Source organism: Ixodes scapularis, unplaced genomic scaffold, assembly GCF_016920785.2.
Source record: "Ixodes scapularis isolate PalLabHiFi unplaced genomic scaffold, ASM1692078v2 PGA_scaffold2__306_contigs__length_199485367, whole genome shotgun sequence".
NCBI classification, from domain to species: Eukaryota; Metazoa; Arthropoda; class Arachnida; order Ixodida; family Ixodidae; genus Ixodes; species Ixodes scapularis.
Window position 1 is genome coordinate 194980393 of NW_024609857.1, and position 25334 is coordinate 195005726.

The 25334-nt window shown below is 45.9% G+C and overlaps 1 protein-coding gene across 1 annotated transcript; it reads left to right on the forward strand.

The window, feature by feature from the left end:
* The first annotated feature begins 179 nt into the window (after window positions 1-179).
* LOC8053160 (protein FAM204A) lies at window positions 180-21029 on the forward strand. The gene is made up of 6 exons (XM_002435920.4): window positions 180-481; window positions 2462-2607; window positions 2918-3008; window positions 5632-5721; window positions 18110-18216; window positions 20870-21029. The coding sequence occupies exons 1-6, from the start codon at window positions 296-298 to the stop codon at window positions 20910-20912; spliced, it is 663 nt and encodes a 220-aa protein (XP_002435965.3). The 5' UTR covers window positions 180-295; the 3' UTR covers window positions 20913-21029.
* The last annotated feature ends 4305 nt before the right edge of the window (window positions 21030-25334 follow it).

Here is a 25334-nt window from a genome sequence, read left to right on the forward strand (position 1 = left end):
TTCGTTTTATTCGGTTTAAAAGTCCTTTTCGTGTCATTTTCAACCAGAGATTGGTATGTTTGATGTGATAATGCTCCATTGAACACAAATAGACCAAAAAATAAGTGTCAAAATGTCGTGTTATGTTTTAACCCTTTAATCAACGTTACCCTTCACCAAGCCGTAATTCAATCCAATCCAATTTCTGTGTCGGCTGCTCTGCCCGAAGTGGCCGAAGTTCGCCGAGTTGGAACGTCTCTATTTATTCGGTGGTGATTTGTGGTGCATTAGTTAAGTTTAGTTTATTTAGCGAAGAATGAACGCTGCTGTCCACCCGGCTTTGAGCGATGACGACGAAGAGCTGGACCTTTCAGAAATCGACATTTTCGTGAGAAGGCCCATAGAGCCGAAGGGGTCACCGACTCGAACTTCTTCGGGCTCTTCCAAATTTCTGTCGCAGACCTCGTCGGCACCATTATACGTGCGCCCCGATCTACGAATGGTGCGTTTCCGAGAAAGTGCGCCCACGCTTTTAACTCGGAGCTAGGTTGGTTGTGCATGATGGGGATAAACAGCTCAGTAGGCGCAGACACCACGACAGGTCACAACTTCCTTTTCTTCGTCTGCGTTCGCTGAAACGTTTAGCAACTGGCCAAGTTTGCTGCCTTGTACAGTTGACTCCATTCGCTCATCGTCGCGATCGTGCAGAACCATAACATCGGCGCATTCTTGTTGATCAATATATCTGGTTGTCGGTGGTGAAAGTTACGACAGAGCGGTTGCCGTCCGTTCTCCGTGCTTAGACCGTAAACCACGCGTACAAACTTCTTTAGCTTCATATGTCGTGTGCAAACAGTGGCGGATTCAGAGGAGGGTCCCAGATGTCCTAATCCTGCTCTTGAATTCTCCATGTGTAAAAATTTAGGGCGTGGAAACGGGGGTTTAAAGATTGGGTACGCTGACCAACACCTGACCCCCTCCCTTCTAGAAATACCTGCGTCCGCCCCTGCGTGCAAGGCTCTCAAAGGTACTGGTCAGAGAACGTGGCTCTGTCTAGTACTTCATTTGCTATAGTTCGTTGCAGCACAAGAAGCTAGGGCGAGGGAAAGGAAGGCCGGGGAGGAGGAAGCATACAGAAGGCTGGAGAGAGAAGGATGTTTCCTCCTCCAGCGTTCCGTCTGCTTCTTTGTTCCCAGCCTTCCTTTCCCTTGCCCTACCTTCTTGAACTGTAACTTGCTATACATACCTTGCACGAGACGTCGTATGGCACAATACCAGCCGCCGTTGCTCTGTGCCATGCTCTTGTGCCCGTCCCTTCCACAGCATAGATTCCGTACCATCGAATTTATTCTTCTCAGCAAGTTTGATCGTGCCAAATGTAGGCTGCAGAAGGTGCGGGCACAGGAGCATGGTACGGAGCAATGGCGAATGATGTGACGTTGATGGAAGCCATGTATAGCTCACGGCAGTAGCCTTGATGGTGCTGTGCAGTATTTGTGAAAGAAACCATCGACGCGCAGGCGCCGTGAGGCCTTGTGCTTTCCAATTGGGAGTCAGTGGGGGCCATGTGGTAACAATGTCATGCTTTTGTGCGGAGCTGCGCTGACGTAGACATCCCAGGGGGATGGGGAAGCTTTTGGTGGGCCGCGCAAGCACTGCCCGCCCTGGCGTGGGTTCTCTTTTGGCAGTATTTTATTCATGTGTCTGGCAACTTTACTGATTTCGCTCAGCGAGACGCTAGCGGTGACATTGTGATTGCATAACTTGTGGCTTGCACTGTTGCTCATGTCGTCTGAGGCACCCGAAGGAGTTGTCAATATTCATCAACGCCGCCCTCGAGGCGCTCCTCGTACAACTGTTTTTTGATTCCATGTCCTTTGCGTTGCGTGTGCGCCCATTCTAAAAGCATCTTTCTTTTATTTGGAAGCAGTGTGTCGTCTTCTGCGTCTAACAGCACTGCTGCCATAATCGCATAGTGCCGCTTCATGTACGTCTCTAAGCTTCTACTCTCGTCAGCGCGCAGCAAGCCCTGTTGTCGAGAGTGTGATCGCTAAATGCTTCCGATAACACTGACATCCTTCTCGGCCCCTTGCCCATCGCTCACGTGCAAGTCGCGCTTAAAAAGATATAAACGTATAAGTTGTAGTCCGTGACGAACCTAAAACTCGATTGTCAATGTAAGCATCCCCTGGCAGTAGTGGCGTAGGGCGGGCTGCCAGGGGATGCTTACGCTGACACTCAGGCATTGAAGCAAATTAACGGCACGGGGGAGGAAGCGTGAGATCTCCCTCATCCCCGTCGCTCCTTAACTCCCGAATAGTTGCAAGCGTCCAACGGTGAGACGTCGTTTGAGCAGCCTCTTACGAATCGAGAACGGGCAAAATACAACGGTGTGGTCGACGTGCTCCTCGTCAACGAAGCTTGTATCAAATGCAACGAGTACCTCTGAGAGTGCATTTGAGTTTGTGGTCTCGGTGTGCAGAGGTTCCAAGAGGCAAGCGGAGAGGCCAGTCAGCTGCGCGAAAGGACGGCCGCCCTGAGCAGAAGAACCGAGCAGCGCAGGCGGTGTAGGCTCAGGAAGAGGCTCGCCAGGGAAGCGAACGCTGCTCCGGAAGGCACCACTCAAACGTGAGCTCCGCCCACCACTGTGCTGACGTGACACGAGGCGGGGCCTCGAGAGGGGTTTATGTCCATTTCATCTAAAGCAGCACCCTCTCCATTCCCGGGTGAAAATTGGCTCGGCTGGATTATAAGGCCATTCCCGGCTGGATCCAGCAGAGTCCTGTTTCACAATTGGGCTCCACTTGGACTGACCCCTACAGCTTACAGAATGTAAACCGTGGGGCTCAAAATTCGGCTCCAGTTGTAGTACATTGGCAGTGGCAGCTAGATCCAAAATGACCTACCTGTCACTGCCTGTCTGTGTGGTTGTGCGCAGTGAGAGCTCGGACTGGTTCGGAGTGAGGGAGTTCCTCACCGTGAACGACCACTTGGCCGGACCAGTGTCCCACGGAGACTGCGGCCCCAAGGTGAGCCTCACTCGCTTTTTTCTTAACAAGTACTTAGCTTATTGTGGGTTTTTTTTTCCAAATCGTACGGTGCATTCTGTGTCACGAAAACACTTTCCTGCCTGTGTGTGAGGACCGGCAGTCCATAAACCTTCCTAGAAAAACATGACACGAGCAAAATGCGCTGAACAGACTATCTGTACTATATAATACAATCTGAAATATTTGGTGGTTCTGAAATATTTGGTGGTTCTGGGGGTCATCGCAACACGCTTATATAACAATAATTTTAAGTCGATCCCGCGAATCTTATGAACGCAATAAAAATATTTGGCAGACAACTGGACCAATTGGTAAAAAACAACTATAAACGCGAGACCATAAATAAATGATAAGAAACTAGCGTATACTCCTAGAAATTGGCTCGCATTTGTCTCGCCACTCGTGCACACTCCTGCGTTGAAGGAAACTCCCAGAAAATAATTTTTAATGCCTGGACAGGACACTCATGCGGCAACACCAACTTTTCTTCGAAAAAAAAGGTATGTTGCGAGACTCGTTTGAGTGATTCTGGAACATGCTCTTATTTTGGGGTCGACATTTCTATGTAGAGGCATGCTTTGGACCCTGTCCTAACCCGAAATGAGTACTCTCAGCAGAAACTTTGCACTAAAAATATTTTTTTTTGGGTGGGAAAGTTTATTTTGTGGTGTAGGTATTCTATCCCACACTTAAATAAATTTTTTTTTTTTTTTTGTGGGAGTTCAATGTCCCCTTAATAGATTAATAGAGCCCTTTCAAAAGTGTGTGCCACCTCGTAGCTGCTGTGGCAATTACCGTATTTGCTTGAGTAATAGCCACACTTCTTACAATCAATTACCTGTAGAGCACATGTACGGCCGCCAATCATTGTGTTCTGTACGAAATACGCAGCAAATAACAAGGTCGAGAATGTGACTTTCCGTAAAAATTCGATCCGTGTAGATAGCGTTTTTGCGCAAATATGTTATCTCTGTTCCTTAAATCGCTACCATTCCTCTACCGATTGCGGTGATTCGCTGTCCTCGTCCTCTGCAGGGAACCGGACCCACAGGGTTTGTTCATAAATGGCACGGCCATTGCTGGAGCAAATACGGCACACAAGTGTGCCATTCTTTGAGCACGTACATGCATTGGACACGAAGACTGCGTCGGCACATGACGTGTACCGAAAACGAGTGGTACATCAACGTCAAGCGAAGACTCTGATCCAATCGCGCCCCTGGTGCTCAAGAAATGGCGGCCGCGAGCGTTGGCTCAACAGACTTTCGAAAATGGTCCATTAAGCTCTGTCCAGGGACGCAATGCTGCTCATTGCCTGGAACACGGCAGCCATACCCGCGGTGTTTGCAGGTGCCGAAGGGAGTAGAGTAGTTCCTGCCTATGGTGTTGTCCGCCGAAGAAGGAAAATTTTATTAACTGGACTCACAGTTTGCATTTGTTATTAAGAATACTTTCTCAAAGAGTTGCAAGATTGAGGCTGCAAGCTTGTCAAAAAACCTCGCGACAGTGGCCGTTTACGAGCGTGGTTTGTGGATTTTGTCCTTCATTTGGGGTGCAGTTCGGCGTAGTAAATCATAGGCATTTATTTTACTAATATATCGCACCAACACGGGGAAAAATCTGTCGCATAAGGAAGCAAGTTCCAAAGCTTGAATCCGAGCGAGGGCTCCTAAATAACAGACTCGCTCAATTGTTTGAGTCGTTTCGGCTGCATAGAGTTGCAAAGGTATCGTAACAACGTCCCTACGTCTACGCTCGTATCCTATCTGCACCGGAACGAAATTCATCGCTCGCTTCGAATGTGCGTATTCCTCACTAATCCCGTTTGCTTAATTTCTCGGCAAATTTGCACTCCCATTCTGGTGGCAGGAATAAATGTCTGTCATTGGTTAACAAAAGGTCCTTAGCCAATTGCGTTCTGCATTAGCACGGACTATGCATACTGCATTCGGCCCTAAGATGATGTGCAACAGGGTTTGCTGCGTCACCAGGAGTAACTAAGAACGTCGGGTGCATGTATGGAACCAAGACTGGATGTGACATAGTTTTAGAAGACTCCTTTGTCGGAAAAGTTTCAGGTCCAAGGATTAAGGGCATCCCTCAACAATGGCTACCCACTGCTGGACTTCATTCGGGAATGAAAGCACAAGACACCAAGGGACGAATACAGATGTTGCAAATTTGTACATGCCCGCTTCTGTCGCTTCTAGAGCATGAAATGCTTTCCCATAGAACTCCCCCCCCCCCCCCACCCCAATCTCAAAATATTGTTTGTCCGTCCGTCCATCCATCCATCCACCCATCCATGCATTTCTCGCTGAATTCAGCGGGGAAACTGATGCCACGTGACCCAAACACTAATTCAGTTTTTCTGCTAAGTTTATTTGGAAAATTGACGTTACATGACCTTTGTACGAAGTCAGTTTCCCCGGGTAAATTTAGCGGGTAAATTCATAAACATGTAGTTTCTCCTTCTCTCCTAGAAAGGATGCTCAAACGTTTTCTAAAGAAATGTAAACGATGGCACCTTCAATACTGCATGTTGTGCCAATTCACTGTGAGTTTTGTTTGTTTGCCTGGCTGAGCTGGCTGTCCCTCCCAGACAGAGCTGGAGAGTCTGGTGGACGCAGCCATTGCAGAAGGGGACCTGGATAGGGCCGAGATGCTCAGCAATCACCTGGCCGACCGACAGGTAATCATGAACCAGGCTGCTGAACCCTTCCATTGCAGCTCGGTGGGCCGACGTCAGCGGCGCCTCGTTTTAAGTTGGCCTCTTCTCTCTGGGTCGAAGGGATCTCCAGACTAATTAAACCCACAGGCCTCGAGCCCGCTTGCCTGTAGGGACTAATGCTGAACACTCGTTCATTTTCTCATTTCGGGGTAAAACGGTGTAAAAGATGAGACGGTGTTTTTTCTTCCTTCCTTCGCACTCTGCTCATTTGGCTTTCGCTCGTGCGTTTATATACTGGGTGTGAGCAAAATGAACCTTCAGTTGCTAGTCCGCGCTGTGTACTGTCCCGTCTTTACTTCATTCGCGTCGTTGCACTGTTTTACCCCGAAATATTCGTAGACCAACTAGCCCAAACAAAGCTTTTAGCAATCGTCGTTTCAGAACGTTCTCCATTCACGAGGGTTTATTTATCGCGAGCCAAAGGTACTCCAATTGATACTGTATTCTTATGTGCGTACATTGGTATGCAGTTTCAATCACAGTGGTCAGAACAGTTGTTTGGTGCGGTTTATGCAGTATTCGGAGGAGTGGCATTGTCATGCCTCCGCAAGGTACAAAAACACTGTAGGGAGTGGTGCCATCTACGCTGGCTGACCGTGGCTGAGCGAGGCTGTGAGGGGTTGATGATCACTGGGCTAGATGATTTTCTCTCTTTGGCTAAACACTGTCTAAGCCTAACCCTGACGTTCGTAGGATTGAAGCGGGTTGTAGGTCCCTCGGTTTGAACCGAAAACGCCGGTGAACATCCGTCGTTGTCAGATATACAAAAGTGGTTAAAACCGAAAAACACCAAATTGTGAAAATGTTTGCTCCAACTGAGGATAGTTTTCATAGAAATCCTCCCTTGGATGTGGCTTGGGTGCATGTTTTTACCTAACATCAAGTACCTCACTAGAACCCAATCATCAGAATCACTGGGGGGACAGTTCCTTGAGAGTTAGGTCAGTGGGTCGGTCAGTACTGACGGTCACTATGTCCTTGTTCTATTAGGATGAGGCCTGGATGGCAGTGTTTGCACCACACTGGTCGTCCTTATCGGGTGAATCTTGGAAAAGAAGCAAGAGCAGCTTGCTTTCTTTGTGGCAGAAACATTTTCCTTAAAACAAAGAAAATTTTGTCATTTCAAGGGCAGGAAAGCAGGATAAAGAGAAAACAAAAAGCTCTCGATGATTATATTAACAAATGTTAGAACTTTGACCCTTTGTCCAAACTCATTGTCTGTGGTTTGCATGTACTGTTGTACTATGATAATGCTTTCCTTTCGAGCAGAGGTTGCTGTGTGACAGTCACTTGTTTGCCACATACTCGATCCGGGAGGAGCTAAGCGTTGGCTGCTGAAGAGCATTTGCTCGGCAGCAACTGTCGAGCCACACTTGGGTGGAAGCGTTGGTATCGGCAAGCTGCATAGCTGAAGCAAGTGTGTGGCGCTCTGCAACGCAACAGTGCGCGCGTGCACAGCCAAGAAGAGAGCACGTCGTTTACCCTGGTGAATGCAAAGCCTTTTTCTGCAGCAGCCTCCACAGATCCGAAAAAGCAAGAATCAGAGAGGCTGTGAATAGCCCTGGCACATGCCGTGCAAGCTGTAATGTGAGGCTCCAGGCTTGTTTTTAAACATTTGAAGTATTTCTTTTCTTTTTACAGTGAAACCCGTTTAGAACGAACCCATGTACAGCGAATTATTGACGATATCGAAGTCACGAAAAATTTAAATAAAAATGCATGTAAAAAGTATGTTTTATAACAAACAATATATTGGTTATATCGAACTTTTCACCCCCGAGAAGGCTTCCAGAAACGCGCAAACAATCGTCTTCTAGCCTGTCCCGTCCCCCAAAAAAGAGGTAGGAAAGAACGAAAATTCCAAAAGCTCAAGTTGCGAACAAAATTGAGCGAACAAAAGTGACTCAGAAGGGGAAAAGGCTAAAATAAAAACACACTCACGCACAGAAAAGAAAAACAAAAAAACTTTCCATCCCAAAGCGTTTGACCACAAAGAGAAGCGACTAAAAAAAAAGATAAAATTAAAAAAAAAAGAAAAAAAAAACTGTGCAACATGCAAAACAAAAAAAAAAAAAAAAAAAAGACTTTTTAGGACGTTGTTACAAGGCGGAATGAAGAGATGAGAAAGAAAGAGAAGCTCTCACCTTACAACAAACTCATCGTGGAAGTTTGTTGTAAATGCTTTTTTCGCTATATCGAACTACCTGCCATATCGAACTGATCGTAGCACTTCCTGCTGTTCGTTATAAACGGGCTTGACTGTATATGAACAATTGGCAGTGTTATTCATTAGAAAGATCACTCACGGACACGTCATACGTGTTTCTTTAAATAATAAGCCATCTTTAATCAGCATAGATGCGAACTAACATAGTCACTCCGTGCTTTGACATGGCACGTCGTCTGCTCCCATCCTACCAGCTCCGTCACAGGAGCGCGCTTGCAAGGTGGCGCCACCAAAACGTCTCGTCGCCAACGAACACTGTTTTTAGCCTATGTTGGGGAACAAATCTCCAAAGTACACTGACTATTAAAAATAAAAATAAACGCGAAAGACATTCTCGATTTTCTTTTTATAAATAAAGTCTAAATTTTGCGGCCTACGGTAGATATAAGTAGGTCATAGATTTTCAAATTTATTTGCGAGAAAAATTGGTGTTTTTTTTCCCAGTGTTTATTTCTTTGAAAAGATTGGTGTATTTCGGTTATTTGTTTTGCATCTAGGCTAAAAATGGTGATTATCGGTAAAAAGAACAACTCATAAAAAAACTAGGATTTTCCCTTTAATTTACAATTTTGTGTATACGGTACAATCCACGTATAACGTTAATGAGAAAACCCAAAAATTTAATTGTTATGACCGGTTATCGTTTTAACTGGACTAGAAACTGGTCATTTCCAGTCTAGAAACTCTAAGAACTGATCGTTGTAAGCGGTACATTGTTATATGTGCTATCGTTATAAGTGGATTGCACTATACTAGTATACCCTTATAACGTTTCACGCTTCTCAAAATGCAACAGTACTTACAAAGCACAGGTCGTGAGTCCGAACATGGGTTAAAATCTGAGTATACCTTAATGTAATCATTTGTTTTCTTTGTATCCCGCTACAGTTCCGATGACAGAAATTGGATTGATTTCAAGCGAAATGTTACTGCCACGAGGAAGGCAAGTTGCCCTTGAACCGATAAGAACCACCAGTGTAGTTTCGAACACTGTCGTCCCGCTCTGACTCAAAGAGAACAAACACATTGTAGCAATCCCTGGTGACCAACTGCCTCCCAAGTCACTGATTCCACTGATCTGGGACTGGCAGGGTGCTCGATTCTATATAGGAGCATACGTCCAACAATCGTCTAAGAAGAGAGAGTTTTGACAAAAACAGTCCTTGCTTAGAACAAATATTTCTACAAATCTTTTTACAGCGAAGCTGTTATAGTCTAAGCTCATTGCAACAGAACTAGCTGGTTACAACAGACATTTGGATATAACATACCGATTTGTGAAGTTTGGTTGGTTTTCCTTTACATGCCATCGACTCAACTTCATATCTGAACACAACATACTCTTCTTACAACAGACCGAAATCTTGGTCAAAATCAAGGTCTGTTATAATGAGCTTACCGTAAAATCCCGAGAGACAGCTCACCTAACATTGAATGCAAATCCGGTAAAAATATGGAGTGGGCTAACTTTCAATGTACAATCGAGCGAAGTTAAAAAGAAAAAGTTGCTATTTTAGGTCGTGTCCTTTCTAAGCTTGCTATGGTGGTGAGGGGCAACGAAGCAAAGATGACTGTACTTCCCCGTCAGCAACATTCACTTATATTCTGCCAAAGCTAACTAGCCGCATTTACGCCGAGGTCATCATTGATCACAACACTACTATTACTAGGAGTGAGCTATCTTTCAGTGTATAAAAAAATATAGCAAATCAAGCCAAAAATACAAGTCGGCTATCTCTTGGGGGTGGGGAATCTTTCAGGATTTTACGGTAAACTGTATGTGCTAGGATCTGGGGAAAAATGCGTCCATGGATGTTAACAAAAAAACTCCCGTTTAAACGGTACTCTTTCGTTCCGATTGGTCGTGGCAAGTATAAATAAAAAGAGGAGGCGACTTGCGCGAGTCAGTCTTCCTTGGCATTATTAGTCACTGACTTATCTCAGCTAAGAGTGCGCTGTGACGAGGCTGAGGGCACAATGCACCGATCTAACCTTCTTTTCTTTCGCTTCCGCGATGCTGATAAAGAGACCTGGGCTCAACCAGAAAAACTATCCTCGAGGTGTACCTAAAAAAATTGGGTTTAGAACTTGCCCATAAGGCAATGATCACTTTAGTCACTAAGAATTAAATAAAGACAATTAAACAACAAAGTCATGTATGTGTCCTTCATTGCAATCATGTGTGAATCGTAAAGATGTCGTATAGTTGTAAAGATAACAGCTTCGCTGGTCCTCCATGTTCATGTGAAGTGGATGGGCCCTACAATTTTTTTTTTTGTTTATTCCGATTTCATATTTTTGATGCGGGTGGATGTTTTGGGCTATAGCCTAGAGCTGTCCTTGCTCCATGCACTAATTGCTATAAAAAACATGGCAAAAAAATCTATTGGCACTAGCCTCCTCAGTTTGCAGCCAGGACCAGTGGTCGCGTGTTCTGTCGCCGATTCGTACCACACAAGTTTGTCACATCCACACGCCGTGGCAAATGTTTCAGAGCTAGGCGGGCTCAGACCTCATACTCCTGTCAATATCAGGGTTTGACAATTTTATTTTATTGCCCCAATTTGTCATGTATGGAACTCTATTAAAAGGTATGCAGGGCACATGAGTCGTAAGGAATATGCCTTCCCTCTGGATGCTGCCAAAGGAGATGCTCATTTGGGATCTTTTGCGCATCTCCAGACGTCCGTCGAGCTTCGTCTGCCTCGGTGCGGTGCCATCTTTGCACCAATTACTCCTACGCTGCTAAATTCCCGAATACACCGATAGACCTGTTGCAAAATGTACAGTGCCACAAGAGGCAGGGAATTTTGGGAACCTTCGGTAGAGATCACACACTTTCTTGGCAGCTACTGCCACCAGCCAGGGGCGGATCCCAAACTCCGTTTGTGTGTGGGCGTGGGGGAAATTAAAGTAAGATAAACAGGACTCCGGTTGCGCCTTTCATTTTAGCCGATAGCTAACTATCGATAGCGTCGTGGCTCGATAGCTAACTTCAGCTATCGAGCCACGACGGACAGACGCGCACCATTTTACGGTCTGATGGCTCTAGAAATGCTGCTGAAAATAATCCCTGGAGAAGGGGAACAAGAGGGACAGAGGACAAACACAAATCTCCAAACACAGCTAGGTGACTTGTGCACTACCGAAAAAATCTTCTTGGTCTGTTATCGAACCCAGGACCTCTCCATTTCCAGTGGAGCACTCTACCAACTGAGCTAACCAAGGGTTAGACGTCAGTAGAGCAAACAGGTTTTACCAGCTGCCACCAGTCTAACACCATCAAGGGTGAAAGGCTCGCATTTTAAGGTTAAAATTATAATGCAATTAAATGCAAAGGTGCAAGCGAGCTGGACAAGAATGACGAAAATACTTCCTGGAGAAGGGGAACAAGAGGGACAGAGGACAAACACAAATCTCCAAACACAGCTAGCTGACTGGTGCACTACCGAAAAAATCTTCTTGGTCTGTTATCGAACCCAGGACCTCTCCATTTCCAGTGGAGCACTCTACCAACTGAGCTAACCAAGGGTTAGACGTCAGTAGAGCAAACAGGTTTTACCAGCTGCCACCAGTCTAACACCATCAAGGGTGAAAGGCTCGCATTTTAAGGTTAAAATTATAATGCAATTAAATGCAAAGGTGCAAGCGAGCTGGACAAGAATGACGAAAATACTTCCTGGAGAAGGGGAACAAGAGGGACAGAGGACAAACACAAATCTCCAAACACAGCTAGCTGACTGGTGCACTACCGAAAAAATCTTCTTGGTCTGTTATCGAACCCAGGACCTCTCCATTTCCAGTGGAGCACTCTACCAACTGAGCTAACCAAGGGTTAGACGTCAGTAGAGCAAACAGGTTTTACCAGCTGCCACCAGTCTAACACCATCAAGGGTGAAAGGCTCGCATTTTAAGGTTAAAATTATAATGCAATTAAATGCAAAGGTGCAAGCGAGCTGGACAAGAATGACGAAAATAATCCCTGGAGAAGGGGAACAAGAGGGACAGAGGACAAACACAAATCTCCAAACACAGCTAGGTGACTTGTGCACTACCGAAAAAATCTTCTTGGTCTGTTATCGAACCCAGGACCTCTCCATTTCCAGTGGATTACTCTACCAACTGAGCTAACCAAGGGTTAGACGTCAGTAGAGCAAACAGGTTTTACCAGCTGCCACCAGTCTAACACCATCAAGGGTGAAAGGCTCGCATTTTAAGGTTAAAATTATAATGCAATTAAATGCAAAGGTGCAAGCGAGCTGGACAAGAATGACGAAAATAATCCCTGGAGAAGGGGAACAAGAGGGACAGAGGACAAACACAAATCTCCAAACACAGCTAGGTGACTGGTGCACTACCGAAAAAATCTTCTTGGTCTGTTATCGAACCCAGGACCTCTCCATTTCCAGTGGAGCACTCTACCAACTGAGCTAACCAAGGGTTAGACGTCAGTAGAGCAAACAGGTTTTACCAGCTGCCACCAGTCTAACACCATCAAGGGTGAAAGGCTCGCATTTTAAGGTTAAAATTATAATGCAATTAAATGCAAAGGTGCAAGCGAGCTGGACAAGAATGACGAAAATACTTCCTGGAGAAGGGGAACAAGAGGGACAGAGGACAAACACAAATCTCCAAACACAGCTAGGTGACTGGTGCACTACCGAAAAAATCTTCTTGGTCTGTTATCGAACCCAGGACCTCTCCATTTCCAGTGGAGCACTCTACCAACTGAGCTAACCAAGGGTTAGACGTCAGTAGAGCAAACAGGTTTTACCAGCTGCCACCAGTCTAACACCATCAAGGGTGAAAGGCTCGCATTTTAAGGTTAAAATTATAATGCAATTAAATGCAAAGGTGCAAGCGAGCTGGACAAGAATGACGAAAATACTTCCTGGAGAAGGGGAACAAGAGGGACAGAGGACAAACACAAATCTCCAAACACAGCTAGCTGACTGGTGCGCGACCGGAAAAATCTTCTTGGTCTGTTATCGAACCCAGGACCTCTCCATTTCCAGTGGAGCACTCTACCAACTGAGCTAACCAAGGGTTAGACGTCAGTAGAGCAAACAGGTTTTACCAGCTGCCACCAGTCTAACACCATCAAGGGTGAAAGGCTCGCATTTTAAGGTTAAAATTATAATGCAATTAAATGCAAAGGTGCAAGCGAGCTGGACAAGAATGACGAAAATACTTCCTGGAGAAGGGGAACAAGAGGGACAGAGGACAAACACAAATCTCCAAACACAGCTAGGTGACTGGTGCACTACCGAAAAAATCTTCTTGGTCTGTTATCGAACCCAGGACCTCTCCATTTCCAGTGGAGCACTCTACCAACTGAGCTAACCAAGGGTTAGACGTCAGTAGAGCAAACAGGTTTTACCAGCTGCCACCAGTCTAACACCATCAAGGGTGAAAGGCTCGCATTTTAAGGTTAAAATTATAATGCAATTAAATGCAAAGGTGCAAGCGAGCTGGACAAGAATGACGAAAATAATCCCTGGAGAAGGGGAACAAGAGGGACAGAGGACAAACACAAATCTCCAAACACAGCTAGGTGACTGGTGCACTACCGAAAAAATCTTCTTGGTCTGTTATCGAACCCAGGACCTCTCCATTTCCAGTGGAGCACTCTACCAACTGAGCTAACCAAGGGTTAGACGTCAGTAGAGCAAACAGGTTTTACCAGCTGCCACCAGTCTAACACCATCAAGGGTGAAAGGCTCGCATTTTAAGGTTAAAATTATAATGCAATTAAATGCAAAGGTGCAAGCGAGCTGGACAAGAATGACGAAAATACTTCCTGGAGAAGGGGAACAAGAGGGACAGAGGACAAACACAAATCTCCAAACACAGCTAGGTGACTGGTGCACTACCGAAAAAATCTTCTTGGTCTGTTATCGAACCCAGGACCTCTCCATTTCCAGTGGAGCACTCTACCAACTGAGCTAACCAAGGGTTAGACGTCAGTAGAGCAAACAGGTTTTACCAGCTGCCACCAGTCTAACACCATCAAGGGTGAAAGGCTCGCATTTTAAGGTTAAAATTATAATGCAATTAAATGCAAAGGTGCAAGCGAGCTGGACAAGAATGACGAAAATACTTCCTGGAGAAGGGGAACAAGAGGGACAGAGGACAAACACAAATCTCCAAACACAGCTAGGTGACTTGTGCACTACCGAAAAAATCTTCTTGGTCTGTTATCGAACCCAGGACCTCTCCATTTCCAGTGGAGCACTCTACCAACTGAGCTAACCAAGGGTTAGACGTCAGTAGAGCAAACAGGTTTTACCAGCTGCCACCAGTCTAACACCATCAAGGGTGAAAGGCTCGCATTTTAAGGTTAAAATTATAATGCAATTAAATGCAAAGGTGCAAGCGAGCTGGACAAGAATGACGAAAATACTTCCTGGAGAAGGGGAACAAGAGGGACAGAGGACAAACACAAATCTCCAAACACAGCTAGGTGACTGGTGCACTACCGAAAAAATCTTCTTGGTCTGTTATCGAACCCAGGACCTCTCCATTTCCAGTGGAGCACTCTACCAACTGAGCTAACCAAGGGTTAGACGTCAGTAGAGCAAACAGGTTTTACCAGCTGCCACCAGTCTAACACCATCAAGGGTGAAAGGCTCGCATTTTAAGGTTAAAATTATAATGCAATTAAATGCAAAGGTGCAAGCGAGCTGGACAAGAATGACGAAAATAATCCCTGGAGAAGGGGAACAAGAGGGACAGAGGACAAACACAAATCTCCAAACACAGCTAGGTGACTTGTGCACTACCGAAAAAATCTTCTTGGTCTGTTATCGAACCCAGGACCTCTCCATTTCCAGTGGATTACTCTACCAACTGAGCTAACCAAGGGTTAGACGTCAGTAGAGCAAACAGGTTTTACCAGCTGCCACCAGTCTAACACCATCAAGGGTGAAAGGCTCGCATTTTAAGGTTAAAATTATAATGCAATTAAATGCAAAGGTGCAAGCGAGCTGGACAAGAATGACGAAAATAATCCCTGGAGAAGGGGAACAAGAGGGACAGAGGACAAACACAAATCTCCAAACACAGCTAGGTGACTGGTGCACTACCGAAAAAATCTTCTTGGTCTGTTATCGAACCCAGGACCTCTCCATTTCCAGTGGAGCACTCTACCAACTGAGCTAACCAAGGGTTAGACGTCAGTAGAGCAAACAGGTTTTACCAGCTGCCACCAGTCTAACACCATCAAGGGTGAAAGGCTCGCATTTTAAGGTTAAAATTATAATGCAATTAAATGCAAAGGTGCAAGCGAGCTGGACAAGAATGACGAAAATACTTCCTGGAGAAGGGGAACAAGAGGGACAGAGGACAAACACAAATCTCCAAACACAGCTAGGTGACTGGTGCACTACCGAAAAAATCTTCTTGGTCTGTTATCGAACCCAGGACCTCTCCATTTCCAGTGGAGCACTCTACCAACTGAGCTAACCAAGGGTTAGACGTCAGTAGCGCAAACAGGTTTTACCAGCTGCCACCAGTCTAACACCATCAAGGGTGAAAGGCTCGCATTTTAAGGTTAAAATTATAATGCAATTAAATGCAAAGGTGCAAGCGAGCTGGACAAGAATGACGAAAATACTTCCTGGAGAAGGGGAACAAGAGGGACAGAGGACAAACACAAATCTCCAAACACAGCTAGGTGACTGGTGCACTACCGAAAAAATCTTCTTGGTCTGTTATCGAACCCAGGACCTCTCCATTTCCAGTGGAGCACTCTACCAACTGAGCTAACCAAGGGTTAGACGTCAGTAGCGCAAACAGGTTTTACCAGCTGCCACCAGTCTAACACCATCAAGGGTGAAAGGCTCGCATTTTAAGGTTAAAATTATAATGCAATTAAATGCAAAGGTGCAAGCGAGCTGGACAAGAATGACGAAAATACTTCCTGGAGAAGGGGAACAAGAGGGACAGAGGACAAACACAAATCTCCAAACACAGCTAGGTGACTGGTGCACTACCGAAAAAATCTTCTTGGTCTGTTATCGAACCCAGGACCTCTCCATTTCCAGTGGAGCACTCTACCAACTGAGCTAACCAAGGGTTAGACGTCAGTAGAGCAAACAGGTTTTACCAGCTGCCACCAGTCTAACACCATCAAGGGTGAAAGGCTCGGATTTTAAGGTTAAAATTATAATGCAATTAAATGCAAAGGTGCAAGCGAGCTGGACAAGAATGACGAAAATACTTCCTGGAGAAGGGGAACAAGAGGGACAGAGGACAAACACAAATCTCCAAACACAGCTAGGTGACTTGTGCACTACTGAAAAAATCTTCTTGGTCTGTTATCGAACCCAGGACCTCTCCATTTCCAGTGGAGCACTCTACCAACTGAGCTAACCAAGGGTTAGACGTCAGTAGAGCAAACAGGTTTTACCAGCTGCCACCAGTCTAACACCATCAAGGGTGAAAGGCTCGCATTTTAAGGTTAAAATTATAATGCAATTAAATGCAAAGGTGCAAGCGAGCTGGACAAGAATGACGAAAATACTTCCTGGAGAAGGGGAACAAGAGGGACAGAGGACAAACACAAATCTCCAAACACAGCTAGGTGACTTGTGCACTACCGAAAAAATCTTCTTGGTCTGTTATCGAACCCAGGACCTCTCCATTTCCAGTGGAGCACTCTACCAACTGAGCTAACCAAGGGTTAGACGTCAGTAGAGCAAACAGGTTTTACCAGCTGCCACCAGTCTAACACCATCAAGGGTGAAAGGCTCGCATTTTAAGGTTAAAATTATAATGCAATTAAATGCAAAGGTGCAAGCGAGCTGGACAAGAATGACGAAAATACTTCCTGGAGAAGGGGAACAAGAGGGACAGAGGACAAGCACAAATCTCCAAACACAGCTAGGTGACTTGTGCACTACCGAAAAAATCTTCTTGGTCTGTTATCGAACCCAGGACCTCTCCATTTCCAGTGGAGCACTCTACCAACTGAGCTAACCAAGGGTTAGACGTCAGTAGAGCAAACAGGTTTTACCAGCTGCCACCAGTCTAACACCATCAAGGGTGAAAGGCTCGCATTTTAAGGTTAAAATTATAATGCAATTAAATGCAAAGGTGCAAGCGAGCTGGACAAGAATGACGAAAATACTTCCTGGAGAAGGGGAACAAGAGGGACAGAGGACAAACACAAATCTCCAAACACAGCTAGGTGACTTGTGCACTACCGAAAAAATCTTCTTGGTCTGTTATCGAACCCAGGACCTCTCCATTTCCAGTGGAGCACTCTACCAACTGAGCTAACCAAGGGTTAGACGTCAGTAGAGCAAACAGGTTTTACCAGCTGCCACCAGTCTAACACCATCAAGGGTGAAAGGCTCGCATTTTAAGGTTAAAATTATAATGCAATTAAATGCAAAGGTGCAAGCGAGCTGGACAAGAATGACGAAAATACTTCCTGGAGAAGGGGAACAAGAGGGACAGAGGACAAGCACAAATCTCCAAACACAGCTAGCTGACTGGTGCGCGACCGGAAAAATCCGCCTGGTCCAGGAATGGAGAGGTTCCGGGGTCGATAACGGACCAGGCAGATTTTTTCGGTCCCTCACCAGTCACCTAGCTGTGTTTGGAGATTCGTGTTTGTACTTTGTCTCCCTTGTTCCCCTTCTCCAGGGATTATTTTCGTCATCTATGTCCAGCTCGCTCGCACCTTTGCATTGAATTGCATTATAGAAATGCTATTTCATCTAAAAAGGTACACATCAAGCTTTCGACGATTTAGTGCGCAAGTGAGATTCTAGTGGGCGTGGCCCCGTGAGTCCCAACTACGTGGAGCAATGCCGTGCCACGGAAGCAGGTTTGTCTTCGCTTGCTGTGCCCAGGGAGCGGGAGTCAATTGCCAGATGCGTCGAGGACGGTGACGTTCATTCTAACAACGGCGCTACGAACGTCAATGTCGAATGGTCGGCTCAGAAAAGAGTCTGATCCAAGGTGTTCCCTAGGCGATAGTCAGTTCCCCTGGAATGTTCTCCCCGTGCGAGTCGTTCCCGAGAAGTAAGGAACTCGAAAACAGTTTTGGCATAAGTTGGATGTGGTAGACAGGGAGTACACCCGGTGGTATTCATCCCAATTTTTCCTCGGCAGTTTGCTGTGAAGATTGCCAATGCCTTTGCTGCCAAGCGCTTTGCTGAGGAACAGAAAGCGAAGAAGCTGAAAGAGTATGTGAAGAGGCAGAGGAAGTTACCGTGGGGGTGAGTTGCCAGCAGACGACGGACGGTCGCAAACGTCGGGAGAAACCGACTGCTCAAAGGGCCCGTTTTTTTTTTACTATATTATTCTGCGATATTCTTTACCTGTTCTTTGATAGATTCTGTCACGTTCCTTATCTAAATCTTTTAATTTATCGGTGCTATTAGCCCCGCTGTTTTATTTACCATATTTTCTGGCGTACAAGTCGTGTTTTTATCGATGGGTTTTATACAACGATGCAACTTGCTCGTCTTTTTTTTTTTATAAGTATGAACCTGAACTGTGCCATATGGCCATACGAATGTTTATGGCAAAGGGAGAATGGCAGAGCACCTTCTGGTGTTCTGAAGTGTAATAGCATAGGCTGCAGCAATCTTACGCATGCAGCTGCTGACCGTGGAAAGGGCTTCTATACTAACATTTTTGGGGGCCGTTTTTAGGGGTTTTTAATCTGAAAACTATGGTAGTTATTTTGCGATCACTTCTCTCATCTATTGGCTCGTGCCGCGTGAGCCGACCTTCGTGGGACAGGGCAATCCAAAGAAGGAATGAAGGAACCAGAAACCCGACCACTTTGTGGCCAAGCATTGAGATCCCCTTGTCTCTCGGGAGGTCGTTGTAAACTTTGCGGTGCGAAGGAAACGTGGGGATGCAGCGAGTCGGGGGCTCCAGTTTTAACGGGAAGTCATTTTACTGCCTTGCCTGTAGATTGTTCAGAACAGCGGTGCTTAGCAAGCTTTCAGGTTACGTCTGTCAAAACAGCCTTCGCTAATTGTTGAACGAATGTGCCGTATTAAACGATATGTGTAAACAATTTGCCTTCCCTGTTGCTGAAAGAACGAAAGTTTTATCAGAAAATAACAACGAAGTTCATATCAGTATAGTAGTTGCCTCCATCTCGTCTTTTTCTTCTCCGCAGTTGTATTGGCAGCGTGGGTGCAATTTGCGCTTACGTCACCCGTCTGCGAGTGTTTATGGTACACTGCGCAGGCTATGCAGGGATCGAGTCTTCCACTTCTTGTGCAGGAATTGCAGCGACGTTAGAACAACACCGAGCTGCGATTGGCTTTAGTTGAAACGGTAGTGGATAGACCTCAATGCTAGACGCCTCGAGGTCGACCCACCATTTGTTTTTAATCAGTCAATAAGAGCTCGGCGTTCTGTCGCTACCCCTCGAGCAAGAAGCAGACGAACTTGCACTCTGAATAAGTGGCAACTCCTTTGTCACAACTAGGTGTTTCTTCCAGCTGCCCATTTACCTGTTTGCAGGGGCTTTTGCGTCTATTCATTAATCCTTCTTTACAATTGGAGGTCGGCGCCCCGACATCATTGCACGCTCCCATCTCCTCCTCTCTTGCGGTTTCTCTGGATTTAGCCTCGTGCTTATAATTAGAGTTCTGTATTTTAGATATGTACCCTATAAACTTCAAAAAGCTATCCCCATGCCAGCTTTACCAAAATTGGGGAAAACTCAAAAACTCCAAATTGGAGCTGTCCTTGATCAAGAAAAACCCAAAGGGAATGAACTTATTTACAGCTTTATTTTGAGTCGAGACGGCAGAGTTCCTGCACCAAATAGACCATTTGCTATATTCCCAAGCGCCCCGGCCTGCACTCGAGGAATCATGGGAACTGTGTTCTTTCAGCTCCCTAGTGATCGCTAAGTTCGACCAATGCCATAGTTACACAGTTCTTGTGCATAATTCGGAGTCGCCCTGAACAAGTGCCTGATATACCCCAAGGACTTGTCGTATTACTTTTAAAATTTCTCGCAAATGTCAGCATTTTTGATACTGTGCATGCGATCCACCTTTCAATCTGGTTGAGCTGCACAAAACTTTTACAATATTATCATTCTCGTGATTGTTGTTTTAGCAGGAATTGCTTAAAAAGCGGAGAATTCACAACAAAAACCAGGACTTAGTTTGGAGTCAGCGGGGCTGTTTATAGCATTTTTAGTGTTTCTAAGTTAATATCAGCATCTTTTAAGCTGTAAAGAATGACAATAATGTAACAGATTTTCTACAGCTCATCCCAGTTGAATGGTGGACAACATGCACAATATAAAAAACATTGACATTGAGGAGAAATTTTAAAAGCGATATGACAAGTGCTTGGGGTATACCAGGTGCTTGTTCAGGGTGACCCCGAATTACGCGAGAAAACTGTAATCATGAATTGGGTCGAAATTACCGATCACTAAGGAGCTGAAGGAACACCGTTCTCATGATTCCTCCAGGATGGGCCGGGGCGCTTGGGGGATATTGCAAATGGTCTAGTGCCTGCGAGGCTGTCTTTGGGAACCACTCACCTCATTACCTCATTTCCTTCTTTCGCCTGCAGTTTTCAGGTCAGGCGCACATTCCCTGGAAATTAGGAAATCGTATAGCCGGGTCCCGTTTCTCTCGAGTCTCATTATATACATTGATTTTCTGTCCTGTACCAAAGATAGACGCCGGACCTCAAAAACATGAAACCACACTTGTAGCCTTTCTCACTTTATTGCTGCTGGTCGTAGTGGGCTGGTGACATTTGTACATCTACTTTGACATGCATGGCTACCAAAAATTGTGTAGTCTTTCGCTGGAGTGTAGAATTGAACTGCAAGTCGTACAGATGGTGTGGTGCAGTAATGCCATGGGGCCCGTTTTGCAGGTTTGAAGCGAAGGAGAGGTGGCAGATGAAGGGGAACATGTGACACTGCCCGGAGACGTTCTGGAGCTGCCTGGAATGGTTTCCAGTTGAAAATAAAGCCTACTTCGCTCTGGGCACCCAAAATGGTGCCAAACTCGTCGGGGGAGCGATGCTGGGTGTACGACGTGTCAGCATGTTGCTTAAAAATGAAGAAACTTACTTAGCAAGAAGGCTTACATTGTTTACAATAGGTATAAAAAAGTGAAAGCCGTTTACCACTCGCTGTAACACCGAATTAGAGCGCAGCTCTTGAGGAGGAGGACGGAAGGGTACTGGGGGGTGAAGTGACGTGGGGAGGGGGGTCACGTGACGATGCCGATGATGTCATCAGTGTCGTCACTGATGACGTCATCTGTGATGATGACGATGCGGATGCCGGTGACGTCATATCCGTGATGATGACGATGCGGATGCCGGTGACGTCATCAGTGACGTCACTGATGACGTCATCAGTGACGATGACGATGCGGATGCCCGTGAGGTCATCAGTGACATCACTAATGACGTCATCAGTGACGATGACGATGCGGACTCCGATGACGTAATCCGTGATGATGACAATGCGGATGCCGGTGACGTCATCAGTGACGTAACTGATGACGTCATCAGTGATGACGATGACGATGCGGATGCTGGTGAGGTCATCAGTGACGTCACTCATGACTTCATCAGTGATGATGACGATGTGGATGCCGGTGACGTCATCGGGGAGGTCACGTGACCCTGGGGGTGGTCACGTGACTTTGGGTGTCACGTGACCTTGGGGTGACCTTGGGGGCCACGTGACCTTGGGATGACCTTGGTGACGCCGACGCCGCTCAAGCCGGGAACGGGCCCCTAAGAGCTGCGCTCTAAAAAGAAAAAATATCATTCAAATGCCAGCCACCCACAACTACAATAACTTTTCATGTGGATCATAGTGCAACACTGCAGTTCAGATAAGGCACCTTTCCCTTTGCATTGATATCACGTGAAATCGCAGCAATAACCAGCCCATTGTCCAAAGTGTCAATTGATGGAAATACATTCACCCAATACTGAAAGAACCACCGAAAAAGGGTAAGAACTGGGATATGTACTGTGCAACAAACATTGCATGTTACTATGCTTGGGAACTAGGGTAACTATCATACCTACTAGAATCTAAGTTTTAGCCATCCATATTACTAGAGGGCATCAGCAGTAACTCCTAGCATGCCAATGCAGAGCACAGCACATGGACAGGTGTACAGCAGCGATGTGATTGGCCTAAGCCATTTTAGTGCATGTTTCGGAGCAACCAAAACAGTGTTTTGGAGCAGCAAATGTGGCCTTTGGAGCAGCAAAAGCAGCTTATGGAGGAGCCAAGACAGTGTTTCGGAGCAGCGAAAGTGGATTTTGGAGCAGAGATTCTTAGGAAAATAAAAATATTTAAGTACTGTACAAACGAAAGGCACCTTGTGTTCTGATGAGACGTGTTGTGACGGAACTCGCTTCTTCTGTTTTTACTGCTCAGACATCCCACAAGTGTACAGTGCTGTAGGCATTGCCAAGCAATTTCGAAAAACCGCTTGCTACCATTTTACTGGTTCCCGACATGCCAGATTTTCGTCAAAAGCAAGCAAACGTAAAGCAATGAATTGCAAGTGTCCCAGCTGGTGCCTCAGTCACGCAATCATGTTTGCATGCACGTGAGGCCAACTTCAGCAGGCTTGCTGTTGGGCATGCTTCGGCGCACGAGCGCAGACAACGGTTGTCCGATCGAAATCGAAACCATGCCCCTCAGCTCCGTCGCTAACTTTTCCCAAAAATTGTACACAAAATGTAACTTTCGAGCATGCGACAAAAACAGTCCAGTGGCGCGTGCTTGCCAGGCCGGCAAACAAGGTACAAGCTAAGCGCACAAAAAATAAAGAACCCTTAGTTTCACAGCATGACGGCATGGCTGGTACCCGGCACGCTAGCGTCGGAGCGTCTGCACACATCCAAGCCTATCGCTGAAAAAACCCCCCCCCCCCCCCCCCCCCCCCCCAAAAAAAAAAAAAAACACCCAGAGACCCATTAGACGAGAGCGCGAAAACCATGCAAGACGGTACTTTGGTGTCAGGTGGCTGCTTGCGCCACATAACACACGCCTGCTCAATTTATTTTAGGTTAGTCGCAGTATCGTGCACTCTTGTAAAACCTGTTTAAACATTGATAGAGTGCAGGAAAGCTGGTAATGAATCGACATCTTGTAGACCCCGAGATGGGATCTACAAGATGTCCTTTTTCATTTTTTTTTTTTTTTTTTTTTTGCATCGCTCGAGCTCACTTTAGCACAGGCGTGGTGCAATTTTTCGCAAAGCAGTATTCGCAACTCCAGCGCGCCGCTCGCCCTCCCACGGACGAACAGAGAACCAGAGGAGCGGGGACGGCAGCGGCGACGGCAGCGCGGAACGGTGGCAGAGACTGTCCGCCTTGAAACAGCCTTGCACAAAGGACCGGGAGGTCAAATTTCATTAGGGACTTTTCGTGTATCGCACACGCTGCGGATTTCTGGTCTTGTGCATGGCCGCTAGCTCAATCTGTGCTCAACGTGACGAAAAACGCTCCCGCTAATAATGAGGAACTCTATAGTTCGGTCTACGGAAAGTCGATTCTTTGCCATGAGTAGGAGAAAACTCGTCGCGCAACGGGTATGTCGAGCAATACAAATCGGGAAGGGGTTCGCGTTTTAAGGCCCTTACAAAAAACATGACTATTTATTTCAAGCACTTTAAAACGACAAAATACCCGTACTTGCTTTCAGCTAATTACAAAGCAAATAAAGAAATGCTCGAAGCATTTTAAGCGCGTCTGTGTTAGCCAGCCGTTTGTGACGAGAGCTCAGAACGCGCAGTTTTGGCCAGAGGGACCGCAATGTGGAAACAACACGGTACAAGATATGTACGGTATATTAAAATATTTTTTGATAGAGCAATAAATAAAACGCCTAAACACGCCGATTATGTTAAGAGGCAGTTTTTGCATAGCGTACGACACCTCTAAACTTCCGTCGGACGTACAGCGCACTGACGTTCAACCGGCGCTACCAACTTTCACGAGCGGCTTGATAGCCGAGTTGTGCAACTTATTAAAATAGCTTAAGTAAGTGTAAATGACTAGAAAAAAAAGTAATCGGGGTTTTCTTGGCCCTACTGCAAAACCTCGGCGTTCTTTGTTTTGTTTTTCGGTGCTCTTTGATGCGTACTTTAGCTGTTTAATATCTTATATTGCGCCGTCATCAAACCTCTCGTAAAAATTGGGGCCGTCAGTCTGATGTCATGGGCTGCACAGAGAACTGAAGTTTTGGAGTATCGTAGATGTGACAAGGAATGCAAGAACTACAACATTTTTTTTTTTTTTTTTTTTTTTTTAGAGTGATGATTACGGTAACATTCCTGGCGCGCACTGAAGATTGTGCTTCAAGGGCGCAGCGCGAGCTTGCGATTGTAATGTTACACCGCACGGTAGCCTGCGGTAATAAACTTTTTATCAATAACCATACAACAGCTAAATTTGATTACGTGTTGCAATACACTAAAACCGAGACGGCGAGCAGCGATTTGAGAGGCTGTGACGCGAAGACTCCAATACTGTGATTTGCTGATCTTCCGAAGCTTGGCGGTCACCGTTCGCGTCTCTTTTTTAGAGCACTAATGGGCAGGCAAAGCGCAAACATATCTTCATCACCCTCAAAAATATTCCGCCACGAACAGTAACGTGGCCGGTGCATAAAACGCGCTCGCCCACCACAAAGTTTCGCACTTTGAGGTTTCTGCAACTTTTAAATAGCAGCATGCTCGTTTTCCTAACGCACATCAGCATCCCCGTCACCTGTTATATGATCCCTCCCTAACCGCTTCGCATTTGTAGACAAATAAATCATTGTTAGCGCGCTGAACAGCGTCAGCGAGCAGGCGCACGGTATAACCTGGAGAATCTATCCCCGTCTCTTCCGCCATCTTGGAACTACCCGCGACTCCAACTAACTATAGGTGGCGCCACTCATTTTCCAAAATGGTGGTTATAGTGAGGGTCGGAGATGCGTGCCGCTATTGAGCCTGTCTGGTGTGCTGGCTTTACTGAGCGACACAAATTATTTCTGGGGATACGAGGAAGCTAGGGTGTTATGGGCGCAGGTCACCTCTTTATCCTGAAAACAAGAACGGTGTTTAGCGTAATATTTACGCAAGGATGTGCGTTTTAATCCTTGAGCGAAACCGAAACTAATCTCTATTTTGGATTTAATTTCTCGGTATAGATTTTAATTTCGGATTCTTTCATACCTCAAGTCTCACATCGTAATTATTTAGTTAAAGAAGTTGTTCGCCGAGACTTTATTTTGTGACATACATGTTTTAATCCAGGCTGATATTTGTAGTTGTTGAAAAAATCAGTGCTGATATTTGTGCGTTGTAGCTGC